A 23,535-nucleotide genomic window follows, 5' to 3' on the forward strand; every position below is an offset into this window, starting at 1 on the left:
CTGAAGCAGCAGGGCTGCTTGTTGTTCCAAGGTCAGGGGAGGGGAAACGAATAGCTTTGAGCTTGGCAAGTTCCTACCTTGGCCTCCTCTGGGAACTCAGACGTAGCCTTGTATCCCAGTGTATATCTTCCGGGATCAGTCGTGGCAAGTAAGCCGTTTCTCCTGTGTTGTTGAATCACTTTGTCATTGGCTTCTATGTTTAAATGTTGAATTTTTATCATCAATGTGACCTATTTTCCGTGTTCTTGATTGGTCTATTGACTGAACTTGTAGAAATGTATCCTTTGGGAAGTCAGGTGCTATGTTAACGTATGATCATTGTCGTTTCATGCAGCAGAACCCTGTAGGAGGGCATATCCCAATGATTATTTTTCTCTTAGGGAAATGAAGAAAAAGAAGCAGCAACATGACATAGAGGATTTAGAACCAGCTGAAGGAAAGGAAAGAGAGACCAGCACACAGCTCCCATCTTCTCCTGTTTCAAACAAGAGCATGTCAGCCCCTCAGCCCATGAAACGAGGGCAGAAGGTAGAATGGATGAAGCTGCAGAATTGATTAGATTTACCCAATGAAAAGGGCCCTCTGAAAGACACATTTCATATGTTTAATTTTTTTTAGCATTTGCCCAATATTCCAATTTGCATATTCAAACATCTCCAGGCATCTGACAAATTTAGACTCAGTTGAATAGTTGTCTGTGTTTAATAACAATTGTTGATTGACTAACTTTCAGCATTTCATATTTCTCTGAATAGAAATGACGTCTGTTGGGTTAATACAGTGCTTAAACTAAAAAGAATTAGAGACCAAATCCATATACCAGTGAAGGGTTGAGCTCTATGTTGATATTTGCAGAAATTCCTTTTTGTTGTTTGCTAAACTATTAACCCCCATTTTTCTTATCTGTAGAGTAAAATGAAAAAAATGAAAGAGAAGTACAAGGACCAGGATGAAGAAGACAGAGAGCTCATAATGAAGCTATTGGGTGTAAGCCAAAATAACTATGGCTTTTCCTTTGTATTGTTTGTTCTGTGCTTGAGTGTAGATTTAAATCATTTTCATATGTGAAATCTAGTCTGCAGGGTCAAGCAAAGAAGAAAAAGTGAAGAAAGGTAAAAAAGGAAAAATAAAAGAATCAGTAAAGAAACAAGCCCAGAAACCAAACAGAGGCCATCAGGTTGATGCAGGTCGTAAAGAAACCCCCACGGTAGAAGTATTAACACATGAGTTACAGGACATGACCCTGGAAGATCAGCAGGAGGAGAAGGTAAACATTCTAGACACGTTTCATTCCCCACACTTTGCTGCTCAGGCTGTTAAATCATTACTTTATTGTACTATAAATATTAAACCGAGTCTGCGTAGTGCTTGCAGAACTACTTACTCTACTGCATTTGTGTAGTTTCCGCTTTTCTTAGATCAGGTTGTTCTTTTTGAGATCAGTGTATATAATGTCAGGACTAATGTTTAATAGTTGTAAGAGGCACCAACCCAAGAAACCAGGAGGGTGCTTCGCTGGAGCACAGACACACCAAAACTAGACGTTTGAGGGGTACGATGTGTGGCTGAGCTGTGCTGAGGATCTCTTAATGTCATACTGTATCAATTGTGCAGTTAAAAAAAACAATAAAAGCTTTTGTAGATTGGCAGCTTGAATTTCAGTATTTCCACCCAAATCTGTCTCCTTCCACCTTTGCATGTGCCAAGGGAGTTTGGGGATAGAAAGAAAAACTCTATATAAAAATGCACTTCACTTAGCTCTCCCTTAAAATGGCATTCCATATGCATTGAGGAGACTGTGCCCACACATGGCTTTCTATCTGCTGTGAATATGACCCTTCTGGGAGAAGGATTCTGATGTTCTACAAGTGTTAATGTTTCCTTTTATTTACATATGTGGTACAGGAGGAACAGGATCAAGACCAACAGGAAAATGAGGTAAATATTATCACCTTTACACTTCTAATAAAGTGCTAGAATAAAAGTGCTTAGAAAGTTTTTAAAAGTCTCTCTGCTCAACACTGCCAATGGCCTGGACCCCAGGGTCCTATCCGCTAACCCAGTTTGAGGAGTGTCAGTGAGGCTAACAATTCCTAACTTGGAGGAGATCGGGCATGTCACAAAGGTGAAGCACTTGGCTACTATGCGTAATGACAGCTGAGGTTTACTGATTGTGACTTTGGTACAGACCCCATGAGTTCAGACATATCACTGCATTATAATTTGGCTTTTTCAGTCACAGTTAAGTTGCAAATGGTCAATCCAGGTATAAATGTTCCTTTATTATAAGGATCAAATCAGTTAAAGTTTTTCTAGTGGGGAGCTGAAATGTGACCTTCCTAGTCGCTCAGTTGTATGGCGGTATTAGTGCATAGTATTAAGGTAATAAATACACAAGTTCCAACAAAACTTGGGTAAAATAACAAGGATTTGACAAACCCATTAAGTAGTTTTCCCTTTGTCTTCACCTGATTAACTCCATCAAGACCTCAGAATAGTGGAGGATCCCAGATCCCTGATAGGCTGACACAATAAGTAAAATCTAACTGTGATAAAAATAGTTCTTAAGACAAAAAGTTCCAGTTTACTTAAAATTGTTTACTGTACTTTTTAAAAAGCCCTTTACCTTCAATGTACATAGGATATATTTTCTCAAAAGCTTTCAGTAGATGTATTCCACACTTAGACAATTTGAAGAAATGGATTTATCTAAGAGGAAAAGTATAAACTTTCTTTCTATAATAACAAGTCTTAATTGACTATGCCAAAGTATAAACCAAATTTGGAAACTCCCCTTTACCTCATTTAAAACGAAAATCCATGTAATTTTGGACCTTCAGATTTTAATTATCAGATTTTTTTTTTAAACTAGAGCTTCTCCAATAGCCCATCATCTTTTGATAAATTGACTACATTTCAGTAATACTGTGACCACAGATTATGGTATGATATACACATGGGAATTATGACTTCTCTGCACTTGGGCTGTGAGGGAGAAGGACCAAATTCCAGCCTCTTCGGTAGTAAAAGATTGGGTTTATTTTTATTGCTTTAATTGTTGCTTTTTGTTTAAATGTTGTTTTTCTAGTTTGACAGCAAGGAATGTCTTTGCTATTTTAGGAAGGAGAGAGACTGCTAAATTCTTTGACAGGCCAGCCTCACTCGGAGGATATCCTCCTCTTTGCTATACCAATATGTGCACCTTACACTACCATGACAAACTATAAGTAAGTTGCAGCGAATTATCTGAAGAAGTAATGAATTTTAATTTGACAGATTGGCAGCACTTTGAGTTAGTTCCTTAACACCTGGTAAATGGTGTGATTTTTTTTTTTCTTTTACAAGATACAAAGTGAAGCTCACTCCAGGCACCCAGAAGAAAGGAAAAGGTACTGTGTACAGCACAAGTAGTCCTTTTCAACCCAGCAGCTCTTTAAGCTGGCACATGCCATTTAACATCTTCTTTCATGTACTTTTTACAGCTGCCAAGACTGCTTTGCATAATTTCATGCATTACAAAGAAGCTACCACAAGAGAAAAAGATTTATTTCGCAGTGTAAAGGTAAAGAGCCATCTTCTTGGCTTGTTCAAACTATTACAGCAAGAATGAAAGCAGCATTTAGTGCTATTGCTTTCTGTTTTGTCCTTGCATTACTATCTCTTCAATCTTGTATTTAGCTGTGACATTGAGTACCTTTCCCAGACATGAGGAAAAGCTCTGGGAAAGTCCCTTCTGCTCTTTTCCTCCTCCCTCCCCAACCCCCCCTCCCCCCCAAGAAGTTGGTCCAATAAAAGATATCTCACCCACACCTTGTTTCTCCCTATTGGCATAGGAGATTAATAGACTTTTAAGGCCAGAAGGGACCATTAAATCATCTATTCCCAACCCCCAAGATTTACTCAGTTTCCCATCTTGAGCCTAATAACCTGCATTTGACTAAGTATACCTTCAAGAAAAGCATCCAGTCTTGATTTGAAGACAGCAAGAGCTGGAGAATCCACCACTTCCTTTCCGGTGGTTAATCACAGTTAGAATTTTGTGCTGTTTTTTTTTTTTTTTAAATTGGTCTGATTCCAGCCATTGGTTCTTTTTCTGCCAGATTCAGGAATGCTTTAGAACTGGGTATTTTCTGTACATGAAGGTACATACACACTGTAATCAAGTCACCTCTCAAATCATCTTCTTTTTGATAAAATACACATATTGAGCTTAGTCTCACTGTAAGGCACTTGCTCCAGCCCACAAATCATTTTTGTGGGTCTTCTATGTATTGTCTCCAATTTTTAAACATCAGAACTGTACACAGTATTCTAGTGTCTCATCAGTGCCCTGTACAGAGGTAAAATCACCTTCCTGCTCATACTTGCTATCCTTGTTTATACATCGAAGGGTTGCATCGCCCCTTTTTTGGCAGTCCCACTAGAGCTCATGTTCAGCTGCTTGTCTGGGATCCCTAAATCCTCTTCTGAGTGACTGCTGTCTAAGAGAAGTCTCCTGTTGTGTCTGCATGGCCTGCATTATTTGTTCCTAGATATATGACCTTGCATTTTGCTGTATTCAAATACATTTACCAAGCAATCCAGATTACACTAACTGCCCTGTCCTCATTTACCATTCTGCAAATTTTATTATCAATTATCTTATTTACTTCTAGATCCCTGATAAAAATGTTGAATAATCTGGTCGACCAACAGTTGTGGTGGAACCTTATTAGGAATGCACCCCTTTGATGATTCTTTGTTAACAACTACGTATATTGAATACTACTGAACAAAGTTATGTTCAGATAGCTGGAGTGTTAAGCATATATATGATCTGATGATCCATTGTTTTCCCTGGAATGGGTGGGAGGTGCAGTAAGTGTTAATGGTTCTTTATTCATTAAAAAGGGGAAGGTCTGAGCACACTGCATTTTCATCAATCATTTACTGAACTATCAGAGGGCCACTTTCTTTGGAGAAACAAGCAGAGATATGCTGTACTGTAAAGTGACAGTGACTGATTCATGTGACATTATTACTTTAGTAGTCAGAGAGGACATGGGAGGCTGGGAAGGAGTGATTGTTGAACACTTCCTACTTAATTTTGACTCTTGATTTTGTTTTATAGGATACTGATTTATCAAGAAATATTCCTGGTAAAGTGAAAGTGTCTGCACCTAAGCTCCTGAACATGAAAAAGAAGTGTGTTGATCGTAAATCATGAATGTGTTTGAACTGCTACTCCTGCTTCAGAAGAGGATAGACACAAACCTGCCATCTGGACCTCTTCCAATTTTGCTAATAAAGTAAAATAGCTATAATCAGTTGGACTAAATTTAAGAGGCAGAGGTGAACTGTTTCCTGCATCTGACCCTGGCCTACATCTATTTGTATGGACTTTAAATTACATGTAGCATGTGACTCCTCTGAAGTGCACAAGTAAAGTACTACTGGCCTTAGCTGTCAAAGGCAAGACTGATTTTGGACTGATACTCTTTCTAATGCTGTGAGGACTGGCCCAGACCCAGTCCATTCTCTCCTTACTGCCTGCTCTAGCTCATGCTGCAGCAAAAGTCCTGCTGCTTGTTCTTTTCAGCTCTCCTTGGGCAAAGGCCAGGATTTAAACATATTTGGAGCCCTCTTTCTAGTCAGAACATCTACTCCCATGTTTAGGAATGAAGATAATGTTTACCAAAAGCCTGTACAGGCATAGGGTAAGAAAAACCCTGCAAGGACAAAAATCCAAGTCTTGCTTCTGACTAGTCAGCTGCAGTCACTTACTGGCAGTGGAGCACCACCATGCCACATTATGAATGAATGGGGAATAGTATAATACTTTGTCCATATTGGGGTGATTTTATATGTACTATACCTCTGAGCAGCCAAAAAAACAGTAAAAGAGATGAATGGTGAGCTAAAAGCTTAAAAATCACAGCTCAAATAAAATGCACCACTACTGTTCACCCTAATGGAGAGCATATAAGACAGCTAATTAAATTATAGTCAGAATATTCAGTTTATTATAAAAAGAAAGACAATAAGGGGAGTGCTGAAGTCACATTGTTCCAATATTTAAATCACAAGCCATTTATTAGTTTCTCAACCCCTCCACTGTATCAGTGGTGGCCTATGCCTTCTGGGAGACAATGAGCACAGTTAAGGCAGAGCCAGAAGGGCCTTAGTGCTGGTTGCTGCTCACATACAATCTACTTTCAATAGTTTTAAAACTAGTGAAGCTGAACAGAACCTGGCAGCTGTTAGTCATCAGCTTTACAGCATGCATGAAGCTCTGGATCTAGAAGCTGCTGAAGGAAACAGCACATTAATAATCAAGTCATTCCTGGGAAACTGGCAGTTTGTACTTTTGGCTACTCCTAGACATGCATGGTCCAGTTTGACTAAAGCATTTTCACAATTAAGACAGAATACATCTACTCACACTTACAGCTCTTAAATAACCCCACAACATGACACTTAGTCACCATCCCTCTGTTTGTTTTTAAACAACTCAAACTAGACCTTAAATTGGTGAGCTAATCCCTGGACTAAATTAGAATAGCAGTTTCTCTAACCTTAAACTCATGTGGCCAAACATGTTAGGAATCTGTTTTATTCCTATCAGTGAGATGCTAATACAGACTAAAACTACTTTATCATGTTGAATAATGCTAGAGTGTCATTGTTCTTTAATATTAATGGTGTCCCAAAGAACATTAATGCCTGAAAATACTTCTAGCATTTGCCAAACTTTAAGGCCCAGAAATTCAGCAACAACCTACAAATCCTCGAAGGGTAACTCCTTAAACAGCATTTCCCTGCATTGACACACTCTGAAGTAATTTAGGTTAGAGTAGTTTTCCTATCATCACATAATGAAGTGAGTGGCATTAAGTTGAACAAACCATTACTGGTTTAACTTAGCTTAGGCACTGATACATTTCAACTTGCATTAAATACATTTATTGCAAACATCTTTACACAAAAATAGGTTCTCTCTAAGCCATTCACATGCAACTTACAACCAACAAGCTACTACCACTGACAATGCAGATATTTATACAAGTTTCACATCTGCCACAGGTGGTTGGTAAAATTATTACATCTTTTAGAATTGCTCATCCACGCACACCTTCACAGAAGTAACTGATAGAAGTCTTAAGAGCCAGATGTATTGTTACTTCCAAACCGCTGATTGACACTGTGAAGCAAGTGCTTTGGGAGGCAGGTCCATGAGTTGGCTAATATCTCTTTGAAGCAAATGACTGCTTCTAGGCACAGCCTTGGAAAAAGAATGAATATTTCAGTTACTATTAAGAACATAAGTGAAATAGCACCAAAGGTAAGAATTCTGTTTCTTAAAGCTGTTTAGTTGACTTGTTCCCCCCAAAGTATTAGCTGTTTTCATTGTCAGAGGATTATAAAGTCTTTACATAAGAATGGAAGCAGCAAGACTCCTTCCATTATTGAATGCTACTTCAGCTTTCCTTGGGGAATGTTATTAACTCAGTCTCCCAAGTATGCCTAGGAACCATGATTTGGTACTAAAGTCTATGTAGTCAAAGTACAAGGTATTAGTAAATGAGAAGGGAAGAACAAAGGTGTTAGATTCAAAAGTGTATTTTTTTTTTTTTTACCTTACAAGAGATTTTGGTTGCAGAGAAAACACAAGTATTTCATTACTATGAGCCTGGAAAGAGAGATGTTAATTAATATTTGAAGCCTTATTGTTAAATGCATTGATAAGTTAATTCCTTAAAAAGCAGCAAAAGTTTCTCCTTTAAACACAGTGAAATTTTCCTGTGGCACTGAAAGTCTTAGTCACTGATGACAGAGAAATGCGTTTCACAATTGGAGGTTGCAGTTGAAGTGACAGATGCTAAGGGGGAGGGGGGGGTCTCACTTTTAAAAAAACTTGTTCTCCACCCAGCAGTACTAGAAATTCTTAAAACCAGACTTACGGCTTTGTGATGGGCAAGCAAGTTGTTGGCACAGCCACCAAAAACAATGACCTCTCCTTCTTCACTCGCACAAGCTGTATGCCACAGCCTGTAAAATGAACAAGCCCCACATTTATTAGAGAGAGAGGGGAAGAGTCCGAGTATAGCATTAATACCATTAGAGAGACACTGTGAGATAAGAGGTGATATTTATACGCAAGGTTGATGCAGGCAGCTTATTTTAGGCATGTAATAACTTATAGCAAAAGTAAACAATGACTTCAGTGGCTAAAAGTTACTATTCTTTCTACACAAATCATATTGGAGATATCCACTTTGTAAGCTGTCTGGGTGGAAAAGCAAAGTACTGCTGAGTGGTTCTAAGGTCTGATGACAGGCACTCATGAAGTTCATCTTTTGAAAGTAAACTAAAATTTACGGTAATCCTTGTTTGGGTAGCTGAAGGGTTTGTGAAGAAATATTGTTTAAAGGTAGAGCATTCTGTTTTTTTAAATCAAGCCAGTCATATCCGAGGCTTCCAGTTTTTGAGCCGAAGGAATCAGTTACAATAAGATTCTCCAAACAATGAGACAAGGTGAACCCTCACCATCCACACTATCACAGTCCACCTGCTGTCTAACTCATATTACCGATACACCTTAGCTGCCTTATAGTACTTAAGTCAAATTTCAGTGTTTTTAATCAAGCATCTGAAAAAAGTTATTTAAATTTCAACATAACTATTTAAGGCAGGTTTCTGAACCCTGCAGGAAGATCAATTGTAAGAAAGGTGCTTGGGGTAGGACAAAGGTTAGCTCTAGTAGATTACTACAGTCTGACTACAAAATTTTGCACAGTGAGGAAAGAGTACTTCTCCATATTGCCCTTCCTAAAAGATTAGCCTTGTTAACTAGCTATAGTATGCTCAGGGCTGACCACCGCATAAATTATGATACTGGATCAGACCAGTGGTCCATTCAGTCTGGTATCTTGCAGCTGGGGTCAGTACTAGACACTTCAGTAAGAGATAAGTAGTGTCATACTAAGCAAGTTATCCTACACCCGTCCCATCAGTTGAGGCTGGCTTATGCCTAGAAGCATTATGGTTTATCGTCATTCTAAAATATTTTATCGAACGTGGGCTTGTCTACACTACCGCACAGGGTCGATCTAAGATACGCAACTTCAGCTCCGTGAATAACGTTGCTGAAGTCGACGTACTTAGATCAACCTACTGCGGTAAGTCGACTCTCCAGTAAGCTCCAGTCGACTCCGCTTGCGCTCCTCGTTCTGGTAGAGTACCGAGTTGAGGGGAGAGCGCTCAGCAGTCGATTTATCACATCTAAAATCGACCCCTCCTGGCACGTAGTATAGACAAGCCCTGTGACTGTGCTTAGTCTAATCCATGAGTGCAATCTTGGATCTCTGTCTCAGTTGCAACTTGTACCAACACATTCCATGGACCACTTATGCAAAAGAGTATTTCCTTCTCTAAGTTTGTTACCTTCCGCTTTTATTCAGCGTCCCTTTGTTTTTAGTACAATAAAGTGTAAGAGTACCCCATGCCTTCCCTATACTGTTATCTTGTATCTTTCTCTAAACAGTCCCAGTTGTGTGAATCTCTTCATATCCAAGTCTTTTCATGCCTTTAATTATTTTTTTGACAAACATCTCTGAACTCCCTCTATTACGGCTTGAAATTGGGTGACCAGAACTGAACAGTATTCCAAACGAAGATGATTTATGGTGACATTACAATGTTTTCCATCCCATTTTTATGCACCTTAACACTGTTAATTTTATGACTTTGGCCGTGTAAAAGATAACGGTCTCTATTTAGACAAAGTCCATCCAGCAAAGTACTCTGACGCAGAGCCAGCTGTCAGCCAGGGCAATCAAAGCACTGCAATTCCCCGTATGTCCAGAGCAGCAGTTTTAAAGAATCATTCTGCTAGTAGACTGAGCATGGATTTCCAAGTCTGGCATGTTAAGGTCTACTCTGCCTGGCGAGTACTAGAACTTTGTGTACTAACACCACTAAAATGCACATTCTAGTTAGTTCTCTGCCATTTTACAGGCTAATAGTTACGCAGATAAGTAAAGTATCAGCTGATAGCGGAGTTCCAAACAGTGTAGTCAGAGAGATATGCTGGAGTCTGTATCAGTATAGACATATAGCTACCTTAATCCTGCAACTTCATAAAACAGGATGTATTACTGTGGTGGGGTAAGAGAAACCAATCTGATTTATCACTACTTTACTTTAAAAAAAGATGCTGTATTAGTGAAAGAGTGATCCGAGTCCTATGTGTGCCGTATCAACGCTACAGACTGCCCCCTAAGATTTCCTAGATACACATACTGGTTTTTATACATTTCCAAGAATGTGTGTACATCTTACCTCGGTTTTTCAGAATAATTATGCTCAAACTGTTTCCACTCATTCTTACTGATGCAATAAATCCAAGCATCACCTATAAACACAAAGATATATTAACCCTTGTCACTGTTGCCAGAACAAGCATGTTCTGGTATAACCTAAGAATATAGTGTTTAACCATGTGTGTGTCCAATTCTTCAGGACTGAAATTTACAATTTTTGGCTGGCTGTGTGAAAACTTGCTCTCGCTGGTGGCTTTCTGGGGCTAGGACAGAGTAGAGAGAGGCACATGGGGAACCTATGCTTTTATCCCTTGCCCATACCCACAGCAAAACTTTCATTCAGGAATAAAGTTTATAACTTTACAAACTTCAAAAATTGTAAATTATCAGCTCTGAATGAGAAGTGAGAGTGTAGTGGTTTTGTAGAAAAAGAAAAATACAGCCACAAAGTTGAACATAAATTACTAATCATCTCCATCTCCTCCTCCTCTCTGGTTCCCACTCCACATGACTGCATGTACAGGAAGCCTTTACACACAAACACTGAAATCCTTATTTATGTTTTTGAATATATGTGCTGTTAAGTCAAGTCAAATTATACACATGTATAGGTATATAGTCCTCTTTACATCTTTCCATTTATGGAAGGAAGAGAAATGTCTTATTTTAAATTCCTTCTAAAACACAACAGACCAGACAAATGATGGAACGCTTTTCCTTGCAGAAAACAGTGTACCTATGAAAACTAGATGTAATATTATTAATGAAGTTTTCATAAGCCTCTCTAAATGTGCATCTGGTCTTGATAAAGTTCACAAAACAAAAAGCTGATTACATGTTGAATTAGACAAGAGTAGTGTTGCTTTTCTAATAACCATAAGAAATCATTCACATGATGGCCAGTCTGTTGATGATGCAATTCTTGTTTTCCCCTGGGGCTAGACAGTGTAACTCTTACAATTTGGGGGACAGGTACAGCCATCTTACCACTCTGGGAGTAGTCTGCCATCACATGTTCCATTCGTCTGAATGGATTTTACACCACACAAGGGAGTTGACTATAATCAAATAGCACTTTTCAAAGATAAGCCTAATAACCTTCAGTATTGACAAGGCTGAATAAGTCTACAGCAGGTCACCTAACTACACAGGTTTGCACATTCCTGGAAAGATTAAGAAATGAGCTCTCAGTGTCTGATTGGGCGTGGGATGCTCTATTTAAAAAAATGCCACTGCTGCTATGAGAAGTGAACAATGAGCACTGCAAAATGTCACCCATGGGAATAGTCAATGGCTAGGACACTAGAGGGGGACTCAGGAGACCTGGGTTCAATTCCCAGCTCTGCCACTGGTTTGTTGGATGACCTTGGGCAATTCACTTAACCCATGCCTCAGTTTCCCCATCTGTAAAATGGAGACAGTGATATTGACCTTTATAAAGCACTTGGAGTTCTATGGGTGGAAAGCACTAGGTATTACCGAGACACTGTTAGTAAAGAGTTTACAGTTAAACAGACACTTGAGCATGCAACTGTATAGAATTTGGAGAGTATAAAGTTTCCTTGGAATTACTTACTCAGTGGCTGCTTATCGGTGGTAAACCCTCCAAAGAGAAATAGGTGATCTGATGAAACTGGAGTTAAGGAATGCCAAGATCGGCCTACTGGGCAAATGCCTTGTGTAATTCTGCATTTAAACAAAAAAGCACCCCAAGTTACAGACCAGCTAAAACACAATGCAGACTTTCTGGGTTGCAGTGATTTTTCAGATATTAAATTCATGCAGCTGAGTATTGGATGCTAACTTTGACCAACTATCAGCAACAATTCAGTTCCTTGTTGAGGATGGCACAGTTCATTTCTCAATGATTATAGGTCAGACTTCCTGGAAAGAGTTATTGCAGACAGACTAATCCAATGAAGACAGAATAATCTCAAATAATGGCAGTCTGAATGGCAGAAGGAGTTTTCCTCATCTCCAGGCACTTTAAAATTAGTGATGGCCAGTGAAACAAGGTACTAGAACATAAACATTCAAAAAGCAGTGCATTTGATGGTAAATACTTTGAAGTTCTGTTGGAATGATTTGCAGGTGAAAAAGCACATTTACAAATACAATGATATACTGCCTTGAAAAAAAAAAAAGACTAAAGAGCTTTGATACCTACATTTCATTCCACTCCCATGTGTCCAAATTAAGATGATAAAGATCATTCATTCTAGAATCCTAAAATAAAATAGATAAAAGTTGAATGAAATATTCACTTTAGAGATTCAGCAGTAACATTGTAAAACTGTTCTTACACTTACTCGGTATCTGCCTCCAAACACATAGCCTCTGTTCCCAACTGTAGCGCAGGCATGGGCTGCTCGGGGTGAGGGGGATTTACCCTGACATAAGAAAATATTAAAATTAGAAGGAAGACTTGTTCGATAGCGTTATTCAGATAGTGGTATCGAGCAGCGGCTGGAAACTAAGAAAGGAAATCTGGTCAGAGATCTTTAACAGCTCCATAATTATACAGATGTTACATTCAAGATAAAACCAAATACCATTTCCCCCCAGAAATTCATGATTGGTTAAGAGGGCAGAAACTCTGGGTTAATGGTCTGACTTAAGGTGACCAGCAGCAGGTGGGGACAGGGGAGAAAATGGGGTTGCATTCATTTACATAAGGGAAGCCCAGGAGACCCAAGTTTTACGTGTTTGGGTGGGAGGCAGTTGGGAAGTCACCTAAGAAGAGAGAAAGGAAAGGCTGCAATTTAAAAAAAAAAAAAACACCCCTAGGAATATCAAGTCTGGTTTTGCTGGAGGACTTATGATGGACATAGATGTATATGAGGAACTCTCTCAGATTTTAATTGAAAAGATGAGGTGGGGAAGTGATAAATATTTTTCTTACAGCTAACTCCAGGGCATGAGATCAACTGTTTCAAACTCTTTGTCTTAACTATCTGAATGTCACTTCCCATCAGATTTTACTCCCTTGGTATCCATGGCACTATAATCCTATTAGTTTGCTTCTGAACAATTCAGACAGCTTTAGTGTCCAATGTGCGGCGCTATAGCACGCAGTCATTTTTCTTTATTTTGATCCTTCATTCACCAGCCAAGTGGGTTTAAGAGTGCGAAACTCGAGAGCTAAGGTGGGTGAGGTGATATCTTTTATTGGACCAACTGCTATGGGTGAGAGAGACAAGCTTTCACCAACAGAAGCTGGTCCAATAAAAAGGTATTATCCATCTTGGGAACCAAAAGGGCTACACAACACTGCAATCTCAAGAGCTGTCAGTTGGTCAACAACAGGTTGGAGTTAGGCTGTAAATTTCACTTTGCTGATTTCCCTATAAAAGCAGAACTAGGGAATAGATAGGTTCCTACCAATTCACATTCTCATAAGAAAACTAGGGAAATGTGGTCTAGACAGCTAACTACTGTAGGGTGTGTAAAGATATAGCATCTCTCCAGGCGCTAAGTGCTGCCAGGTGTACGTGGATAGAGGTGAGAGCTAAGCCTGATGTTTTCAGGTCAAAGAGGTAATTTAGGACAATGTCTCTCAACCTTTCCAGACCATGGTTTCCCTTTCAGGAGTCTGATTGGTCTTGCGTACCCCCAAGGTTAACCTCACTGAAAAACTACTTGCTTTCAAAATCAGACATAGAAATAGTTAAGTGCTGGATTACTAAAAACAAAAACAGGGACTCCAGTAGTAGGGCCAGAATGAAGGGTCCCTCAGTCTGGGCGGTCCCCAGGAGAAGCAGTACCAGGCTTCTCTGGGGGTGGGGGGATGGGGGTGTCATAAGGGTGCCTCGGCTATCCATCTGGGCTCCTGCATGGCAGCAGAGATGTTGGTGGGGCTATTTCCTGGGACTCCTCTGAGTCGGATGATGGTGCCATTGGAAACAGCAGGACTGTCGGTACTGGATGGCCCTCATCTGATGGATGGGAAAGGGGCTTTGCTGCAGAAGGAGCAGCGATTCATCCTCAGGTGTGGGGACATCCCGAAGAATTGGTGGGCCCAAGAGGAGTGGAGACTGCGGGTACGCTGGAACTCCTCCTCTGGCATTTGGAATGTCTCTGTACATCCAGCAATCCGTGAGGTGCCACTGAGACACCGGAGGGAACCAATTCAGCAGTCACGGCCAGCCAGTCAGCATGTTGGTGGAGTGGCTCTGACAGAGCATCTGGAGCCGCGCTCATAGATAGGTGCTCTAAGTGTCCCAGAACTGAGGGTCACTGGCGGTACAGATGGATCTCACTTCTTTGCCATAGCCTCCAGCCAGGGGACCTTTGGTGCCAATTCAGCAGGATCCATGTGTGACATCTCTCCCGACCTGATGCGGCTCAGGGAGGGAATGTGTCTCTTATGAGCAGTCTGTTGGGGGGATCTGCTCTTACGCCCAGGAGAGTGTTTCTTACTCTTGCGGTGGCGCTTGTCTTTAGGCTCCACACCATTGCTCGTGCTCAGAGGGGCATTACATGTTGGTGGAGGCCGCTGTACAGAGCGGGGCCTAGACATAGTCCCTGGGTGACGGGGTTGTTTCCCCTGATCAGGGAGGGTTTATACTATATTACACTAAACCACACTATGAAAAACTATTTACACAAAAGTGTGGAGACAACTCTCATCAAAATAAGAGCAAAGGAGAAAGAGGGGTTCCAACTCAGGCCATGCAGCAGTGAGAGAGAACTGGAGTGGCGTCGACCCACACTGCCCCTCAGACTCTTGATCGGGAGCATAAGGAGACATACTGCACGTGTGTGTCAACAGACACTGCTGGGGAGAAACTTCCGGACTCAGGTGCATGACGCGCATGAGCACCCATGTGTGGAATACACATGGGGATCATCACTCGAAGAAGAAACCTGACTTGTGAAGAAAGGTTAAAAAAACTGGGCAAGTTTAGCCTCGAAGAGAGGCAGAGGGGGAACCTGATAACAGTCTTCAAATATGTTAAGTGCTGTTACAAAAAGGGCAGTGATCAATTGTTCTCCATGTCCACTGAAGGTAGCACAAGAAGTAATGCGCTTAATTTGCAGAAAGGGAAATTTACATTAGATTTAGGTAAAAATCTTTCTAAATTATAAGGTTAGTTAAGCACTGGAATAGGTTACCAACAGCGTTGTGGAATCTCCATCACTGGAGGATTAACAGGTTGGACAAACACCTGTCAGGGCTATGTATACCTGGTCCTGTCTCAGTGCTACAATTCTACGTTTCTGTTATTTCACTGATGGGAAAACTGAGGTGCAGAAAATGAATACTAACCACACAGTCAGGGTCAGCAACAACTGTGTGGATTGTAACCAAGATCACCCGACTCAGTTGTATGCTTTAATCACAAGACCATCATTCCTTCCTTTGAACTCTCCTGCAGATCAGAGTTAAATTACATGCTCTCAGAGGACAACTAGGAATGACAGTTACTTGGATTGTTGCAAAGGCCGTACTATTTTTCCATAGCAGAGGAAAGCTGAGGGCGCATTACATCTGCCCTCTCAGCTAGGAGGCTCGTGACTTGTACACAAGGTCATAGGGATGGAATATGTGTGTGGCTGGGGAGAGAAGAGATTCACGGCACCAACTGGGACTTCACACACTTCATACTAGGGAACAGTAATTGCACAATACCACACCTTCTATCATTGTATCAGGGGAAGACAGACTAGAGCTAGAGCAAAAATGTGAGGCTGGACCATACAAGTAAACTTTTAATATGAGGAGAAGACATGGGGGTGGGTGAGAGGGGAGTGGAGAGGGAGAAAGAGACAGGCAGATCCGCCAATAAAATAACTACTGAATTTATAGGACTACAATACAGAAGTGGTACTTCAAGACAAGTCAATTGCTCAAAGCCACTGCTGGAAGCCCCTGGAGGCACCTTTGCAGAGCAGCCTTTTGATCTGTAGGCTTCCTCTTTCTTAATGAGGATCAGAACAAAACTAAAAAAACCATTCAGGCCTAGCAAGTGATGATACTTTGCATAGTATTGCTACTCTTTATCTTCATGTCCCTTCTAGTGTCAATCCTAGAAAAAGCAGCCATTTCTCCTGAAGAGTTATGTTTTACTCAGTGTCAAAATTCTTTTAAAAATTACCGTGGTTATGGGCTGGCTCCAAGAAAAGGTTTCAGTGTCCAGAACATGTACGTGATCATTCCATCCTCTAGGCTGACCTGAGTTCTTTGGAAAATTGATGAAAAAACTATTACATTTCCATTTTAATGAACATATTATGCACTAGCACCAGCATGTTTTCTACTGAAAATTACTCTTAGGTGGAGAAAGAAGGTTACTTACCCAAAAAGAGGTTTCATCAAATTCAAAAGTTCCTATTGGTATCCCTTCAGGCGAATAACCATAACCTCCAAAAAATATTAGCCTGTTCAACAGAAATTACATCAAGATTATCAAAAGCAAATATCATTGTATGGCAATCTCTGCTATTACAACTTAATGCTCAGTAAAGGCTTTTCACGCACAGCATACGGGAAAACCCACTATGCTTCCTTGACTTTGTTACCAAATTACAAGTAAGGTTCTTCTTATTTTCAAACATGTTTAGGGTTGAGCACTTTTAAAATGTTTATTTAGAATGAAACCCAGCATGAGATTCAATGTATAACATGTATTCCCTTCCCAGTTTTGTTCATCTTAGATACAATACACCAACAAGAATGACAATCTTATTAAAAAAAAAGTCACAAAGAGAACTGCAATACTTTTGGTCATGCTTGCTTACTTATTTTTATAAACCCAAACTCCAAGTTTGTCCTTTGATGAGGGGGGAACACCTTGACATTCTACTCTAACCCACTGCAACACTTTGTCCTTGGATCTGGAGTTTAACATGTAGAACTGCAACACAATAAAAATAAAAGTTTTTTAACCCACACAGTTAGCATAAATCTAAAGACTAACAAATGTTTCAATATACTGATTAGCATGCACCAGCATAAAAGTATATAGTTCTTTTCCAAGCTCAGAATACCATGATGAAATATTCTGCAGTCACATGGAAGGATCCAACACCACCCATAAGTAGGCCCTTAGTGCGGTTCTACACCTGTGAAAGGAATATTAGTACTGAACTTTGTTTACTCGCATCCCAGGGTGGAAAGCTGTAGTACTCTCTCAAGCTCCAGCCATTTGAGTGTAAAATAGTCCACTCAGCAGATTTTTTTATAATATGATCATCTCTCCTTTCTTGCACACTTGGCTGTGCAGAGGGACAGCTGATGTTGAACTGAACTTGTCATTATGCTAATGATGAAGTCTATCAGTGACATGAATATGAAGCTGGTCAGGTGTCAGAGCTATTTTATTTCAGCCTATCTGCATCATCACTTCATCAGTTTACACTCTAGTTTATGATTTACTGGTATCCTTTTTTAAGTGAAAGCTTAGATTCTCCAAGCCTGAGATGGATGGAAGGAAGAAAGAGAACCATTTTCACCAAACTACCACAAACCAGCTCAATTTGTCGCCACTTCTATTCAGCTGCAAGCTTAAGATTTAAGTGGATTTTTTAAGCTCTCAGCCTTCAAAATTAAGTAGACTCAAAGGATCTATGTAATATGACTGCAGGGTGAATTTGGCCAGTACACTAGGATTAACACCACTTCCTCTGCAGTAACTACAACTACTGGAGAGGAGGATGTTTTCCAGCATTGCAATCTACTCCCCTCAGTCATGCCAAACTATCTAGGGTTGGACATGATCCATTCCCAAAACCCGTATCAGCCAATAAAGTTACAGAGAAATTGAACTGGTGGAAATCACTGTGTCAGTCATCTGGATGAAAAGCTCAGAGTGGTAAAACTACTACTGTAAGTTGTTGCTTCTTCGGCAATTGTAAAAAAGTATCATTTGTTTGGATTACTTCAAGTTTGAGGACGCGATTGAGGGAAAGAAAACTAGTTTCTTAGTTCCAAGCAATGAACATATAGACAGCAGATGAAGGTATGTTGTAGGAGAGAATGTGAAGGACCTAATGACTTGCTACCTATTCAGCATTCCCCAGTCATTAACATGACAATATCGAGGCTTGGTTAACACAGTCCAACAGACATACTATAGCTGTTCAGAAGGAAGAGGGTTTGTAGGTTATGAAATGTGGTATTTTCATGCTTTGGATGCATTTTAATGTGCTTAGAAGTCAGTCTTACCTTTAGTACAGAATGGGGCTACAAACATTGTCTACTGGAACCTCTTTAATAGAAAGGGTATAATTAATCTTCAGACACTGACCTTGTTTGTATTGCCACGTGCATGATGCCCTCCAAATAAGTACAATACTTTGTCTACACACACAGCACAACTGCCTGACATGGAAGGTGGAACATCTCCTTCTGTTTTTTTTTTATTCCTGGAAAGATAAAATGCATTTAAAAACTGATAAAAAAGAAAAAAATTATTTTGTCTGAAGTCGAAGCATTCAGTCTGACTGGCTGAGTTATTAACTGCAACAAAAAGGAGTACTTGTGGCACCATTCAGACTAACAAATTTATCATGAAACCTTATGCTCAGATAAATTTGTTAGTCTTCAAGGTGCCACAAGTCCTCCTTTTCTTTTTGCGAATACAGACTAACACGGCTGCTACTCTGTAACTACAAGTGTTTGTGGGATATTGAGGAATCCCGTTTTGAGTCATTTGGATCTTTGTAGTAACAGCACTTCAAAAACACTGAAAAACCCTCCTTTTACAAAAATGTATTTTCGGGGGATTCTCTATGCCCAATTCAGAGGACTAAGGATTCTCCTCCCCCCTCCACCTTTTTGAAATAGAGATTCTCAGACACAGAGAATCCTCCCTTAAAACACATCTTGGTAAAAAAAAGGAGGGTTTTTTAATGTTTCCAAAGCGCTGTAATCACAAGGATGCATTTCCAAACTCAAGGCTCCACATGACCACAAGGACAGCAACTGCCAAGAAAGACTGGATGGGACTCCCTTCAGAACCAGTTAATACTACTCCTTAAAGAGTTTAGAGCACTTTGCAGGATAAGTCCTTAGTTGTCTAAAGAGGTGAAGCAACACATAACCCCCAAACGCCCCCCCCCCCAACAGCAGGTATGCAGCTTCTGAACAACTTTCGGGGTTTTTTGTTGGACTAGGAGGCAAAAATAGTATATGTCGCTGAACAGATGTTTTTAATTTAAAAAAGATATTGTACCTTCACAGCACAATGAAGAAAATACTACCTGAACATAGGTTTATTTCATTAGGTTATTTGCTGTAGTATGTTACAAATATCTACACTCTATGGAAACTATGTTTGATATCAGGGGTTCTCAAACACTCCACAGTGTTTGTCACGCCTTATTGGAGAAACTGTCTTGGGAGCCACCTCCTCTCCCATTTAGAGTCAAGTGACATCCCTGTGGCAACTACAGCAATCACTTACATGGAAAAATAAGATTAAGAAAACTTGATATTTAACTGTTTTATAATGCAGTTTGCAGAGTGAATAAAAATCAATGATTAAAAAAACCAAAGTCAGTTTTAATTTTAATTAAATATGGACTTCTAAAAAATAAATGCACTTAAAATTAAAAATTTGAAATTGACAACCTATGTTAAGGCTTAAATAATTATTCAAATCATTTCAATTATACAAAAAAACCCCCTAATAGTACATATTTGTTGCCAAATTTTAAAGGTCAAACCACTGAACTGGTGGAAGCCATTGACTAAGCTCCTTGAACTACAATCTGTTGAAGTGCAAACCTAACTTTTGACAGCAGTAGCCTCTTCTGCAGATGCAGAGAAAATATTCTCTTCATTTCACTTTATTCAACTAGTTCAGCTCAGTTACTAATTTAATTCCAAGTTAAGAAACCAATTAGGAGTTGAAAAACCAGGAAAGCTTCTTTTCCACTTACTGTTTAAGAATAAAAACAAGGGATCAGGGGATGAGATCTATTAGTTCTAAAATCATGAAAAACAGTGACCAGAAACATCAGTTCAATTCACTAACCATAGTTAATACTGCCTTTGTTTAATAAACCAGTTTGTTTTGAATGCAAAACATATTTTGATTTTTTTTTCCCTCGTTTCCAGCTCATTAAGGATAGTTTTATTTAAAAAGTTGTTTTTGTGCATTTTTAATTTATGTTTCCATCCAAGTAGAGCATGACACAGATCACAAGTAAAAAACAATCATACTCTAGTAAATGAGAAATGCATCACTTCCTAAAATAAAAAAGGTAAAAATTAAAAATCTGAGTAAGTGTATGTGGAAGTGTATAACTGCTTAACTAAATGTGTATAGATATAGTGTATCCTCCTGGTTAGCAAAAAGAACCACCAAATTTAGTGTACAGGCTATATTTACTTGCAAATCAAATCAACCTTTCTTTAGAAAAATAACTAAAAGGTACAAATGCAAAACATGATTAAAATGGATTTAAATCAAAGCTCCCTGCTTGCTGATTTAAACAGTGATTGAAGTCAGTGATTTAAATTGCTTATATTTACATCAAAGGACCTTGGGGTGGCAGTTTGGCATCTGGAAATGAGGAAAGGCAGTGCCATACTGGCCAGACATGCACCAGCAATTCCTCCATGGAGCATCAGTATGATTTATAGATCAGTTTGACAACCTCTTTAAAATACAGACACTGGCTTAAGAAAGGAAAAATAAAGTCACTCATGTACTGTACCATCTTCCAGTTTCCATGCTGTAGATCCATATTTCATCTCTAGGCAGATAGAAGTCATAAAATCCCCTAACTTGAGCATTCTGCAGGGACAGCAGAGAAGAGAAAAGGCACTATTACAAAAGGCTCGACATTTTATATCATGTAGAATCAAGTGTTTTCAGGCCTGCCCTCCTTCCCCCCTCAGAAACAATCCACCTATTTTTAAATGTTTATGAAACAGAAAATAGCATCAGGAGCCAGAGGAGGGATGAGTAGTGGTGTGACCAGTGCAGGCTGCACTCCAGTGACTCCCGCTTGTGTAACAGCCCTTAGGGAGCAGTAACACACTGTGACAAATTCAAGCTGTCTCAGGGCTACTTTAGCTTGTGCTGGGGACTGCACCAGCTCACTGCAGACTCCAGGATCAGAGGAGTATTAACATGAGTTAAAGCCACCTTTGCAAACCCCCTCCCCCGGCACACTAAAGCTCTAGCATGAGGATCTGCGCTCAGACTTTTTTTTTTAAAAGGATTTTGCCAGATGTTAATGGAATACACTAGGCACCTTGTTTCCAGATATCTGCAAAAAAATTAGTCTGATGTCACGTGAAAAATAAATTTGGTGACCTTACCCTTGTGAACTGGACCAACAAGAACTAGATCATAATATGGTTTTATTTTCTTTTTAAACTACACATACGCCAGCATGATTAGCAGTCTACTCAGGACCTCTGAACTCTAATGTATCTCCAAGTAGGGGTGTGCTGGAAAAGCTGTGTAGATAAAATGGTTAAGTGCCGATCTGCGCAATATCTGGATCAACCAACCAACAGTATTTCCCTATCTTCCAGAGGATTAAATAGCTGGGAAGAAATAGAGAAAAGAAACCCCATCTCCTACAAATAGCCATTGATTAGTCTCCAGAGCATTTATTTAACATCATTTTACAAGGGTCACACCATTTCTAACTACTTACATGTCACCTTAAAGTTATAAAGTTCAGTACGTGGCATGTCAAACTTTTTTTGAGTGGTTATATTATGTATTTAGAGTTTTGTCAAAATACTGAGGCCGGTCAACCTCAATAGCATCACCAATGACAGATGCCTGGGTTAGCGCAGAGAGAAGCTGTTTTGTCAGATAAGGAGGACTCAGCTGTAGTAATATTTTAAAAGAATAACAGTTTGAGAATGGTACCTTATAGCCTCCCCAAACAAACATGCAGTGTCCATCAGTGACTGCTACATGCCCACTGCGCTCTGCGGGGCTGCTGTTCTCCAGCTGCTCAAAGTTGTCCTCAGCTGGAGCGGGGAGCTCTTCATCTGCCTGCAGCTCTTCATTATCATCAGCCATTTTGATACAGGGCTATGTTCCTAAAACAGACACGTGGGCCTTTTAATAATCACTGGGTGAAACAAGGAGCAGAGAAACTTCACAGAGCTGCTTCCCTCACACAGGTGAAAGATGCCAGATGGAAACAAGAGTCAGCCCCACGGTGGAAGAAGTTTCCCCGTGCACTCTCCTGCCACTTGGAGCGGAAGGCTCCGCTGTGTGTTTCTTGTGTGTCACTTCGGCTGCGGCCGCCTTTACGGACGAGCACAGAACGCGGGCGGGCCACACGCGCTCAGCGGGATTTAACGGCCTTGCTTAGGGACTCTTGGCACAAGCGGCGGCGGCTGCCGCAGCCTCCCGGCGGCGCGTCTGTCCCAGCGACGCGGCAGCAACACCTACCCGGCCGGAGACACGGCCAAACGCGACGTGACCCGCGCAGATACGGGGGGCGCCTCACAGGCGGGCCGGGGCCGGGCCGCCGGCGGACCAGGGGCCCCGCCAGGGCGGCCGAGCCGCTTGGCGGGGGGGGCCGAGGCTGGCGCTGCGCTCGGGGAGGGGGGAGGGGGGGGGCGCTGGCCGGCCGGCCGCCCGCCCCTCGCGCGCAAGGGTCAGGCCCCCCCACGGGCTGCGCCGGGCCCCTCGGCCCGGGCCGGACACTCCCCCGACGCCGCCGCAGGGCGGGGGCAGGCGGCTCGCGCCACCCCCTGACTCACCTCAGCGGGCCACCCAGCCTGTTGTGGGCCACGGCTGTCAACATCCGCCGCGCCGCACTTCCGCTCCCGGCAGCCTCCGCGCCCAGCGCCGGCTCCGCCCCCCACCGACCGCCGCGCGCGCGCGCGCGCCTCCCCCGCCCCCATGACAACCCGAGGTGGGAGGGAGGGAGGGGCAGGCGTTGGCCCCGCCCTAGCGATGCCGCCTGGCCGCAGGGTAGGAGCTTGGCTGTGCCCAGGCCAGACCCCGGGGGTCCTGGTTCCCGTCCGTGGACAGTCCTACAGCAGCCTGGCGGGGGATGATCATGTCCTATTGCCACTGCGCTCGGCGCTGTACAAAGCAGGGCCGCCCGCTGTCCCAGGTGTCCTGGAAATCTTCCCAGCGCAGTAAAGGTGCCGGGTTTGGTCAGGCACGCCCCACTGGCTCCCACAGCCCCTCTTGTCGGGACAGCCTGAGGGCAGCCGTGCCCGCGCCCCGGGCGCCCTAGCTCCGGAGTAGTTGGGAACTGCAGGGATGGGGTGGCGCGGGAGCAGCCAGTGGAACGGGCA

At 41.4% G+C, this 23,535-nt stretch overlaps 2 protein-coding genes across 6 annotated transcripts in view; one reads left to right on the forward strand and one right to left on the reverse strand.

The window, feature by feature from the left end:
- NEMF (nuclear export mediator factor) overlaps positions 1-9,482 on the forward strand; it is a 41,872-nt gene extending 32,390 nt beyond the window's left edge. For both annotated transcript variants that reach the window (XM_073350220.2, XM_073350222.2), the window contains 8 exons: positions 381-528; positions 910-987; positions 1,076-1,267; positions 1,906-1,938; positions 3,121-3,227; positions 3,346-3,389; positions 3,483-3,562; positions 5,111-9,482. In XM_073350220.2, the coding sequence (XP_073206321.2) occupies positions 381-528; positions 910-987; positions 1,076-1,267; positions 1,906-1,938; positions 3,121-3,227; positions 3,346-3,389; positions 3,483-3,562; positions 5,111-5,206 (778 nt within the window). In that variant the 3' untranslated portion in view covers positions 5,207-9,482. The remainder of the gene's footprint in view (positions 1-380; positions 529-909; positions 988-1,075; positions 1,268-1,905; positions 1,939-3,120; positions 3,228-3,345; positions 3,390-3,482; positions 3,563-5,110) is intronic.
- On the reverse strand, positions 5,980-23,089 carry KLHDC2 (kelch domain containing 2). 4 transcript variants are annotated; one of them, XM_073350226.2, is made up of 14 exons: positions 22,990-23,089; positions 22,142-22,317; positions 20,967-21,046; positions 18,551-18,668; positions 17,043-17,158; positions 16,601-16,682; positions 16,400-16,483; positions 12,611-12,691; positions 12,469-12,527; positions 11,878-11,987; positions 10,321-10,393; positions 7,941-8,028; positions 7,617-7,669; positions 5,980-7,261 (listed from the first exon to the last, which is right to left on the reverse strand). In XM_073350226.2, exons 2-14 carry the CDS (start codon positions 22,295-22,297, stop codon positions 7,138-7,140), a joined length of 1,224 nt encoding a protein of 407 aa, XP_073206327.1. In that variant the 5' UTR covers positions 22,298-22,317; positions 22,990-23,089; the 3' UTR covers positions 5,980-7,137. The 4 variants fall into 4 exon arrangements, with proteins under 4 accessions (XP_073206327.1, XP_073206328.1, XP_078709545.1 ...); XM_073350227.2 differs by lacking the exon at positions 7,617-7,669; XM_078853419.1 differs by lacking the exon at positions 22,990-23,089 and having other exon boundaries at positions 22,142-22,802.
- Positions 23,090-23,535: the final 446 nt, after the last annotated feature.

The sequence above is a fragment of the Lepidochelys kempii genome, chromosome 6, assembly GCF_965140285.1.
Source record: "Lepidochelys kempii isolate rLepKem1 chromosome 6, rLepKem1.hap1, whole genome shotgun sequence".
In the NCBI taxonomy this organism is placed as follows: Eukaryota; Metazoa; Chordata; order Testudines; family Cheloniidae; genus Lepidochelys; species Lepidochelys kempii.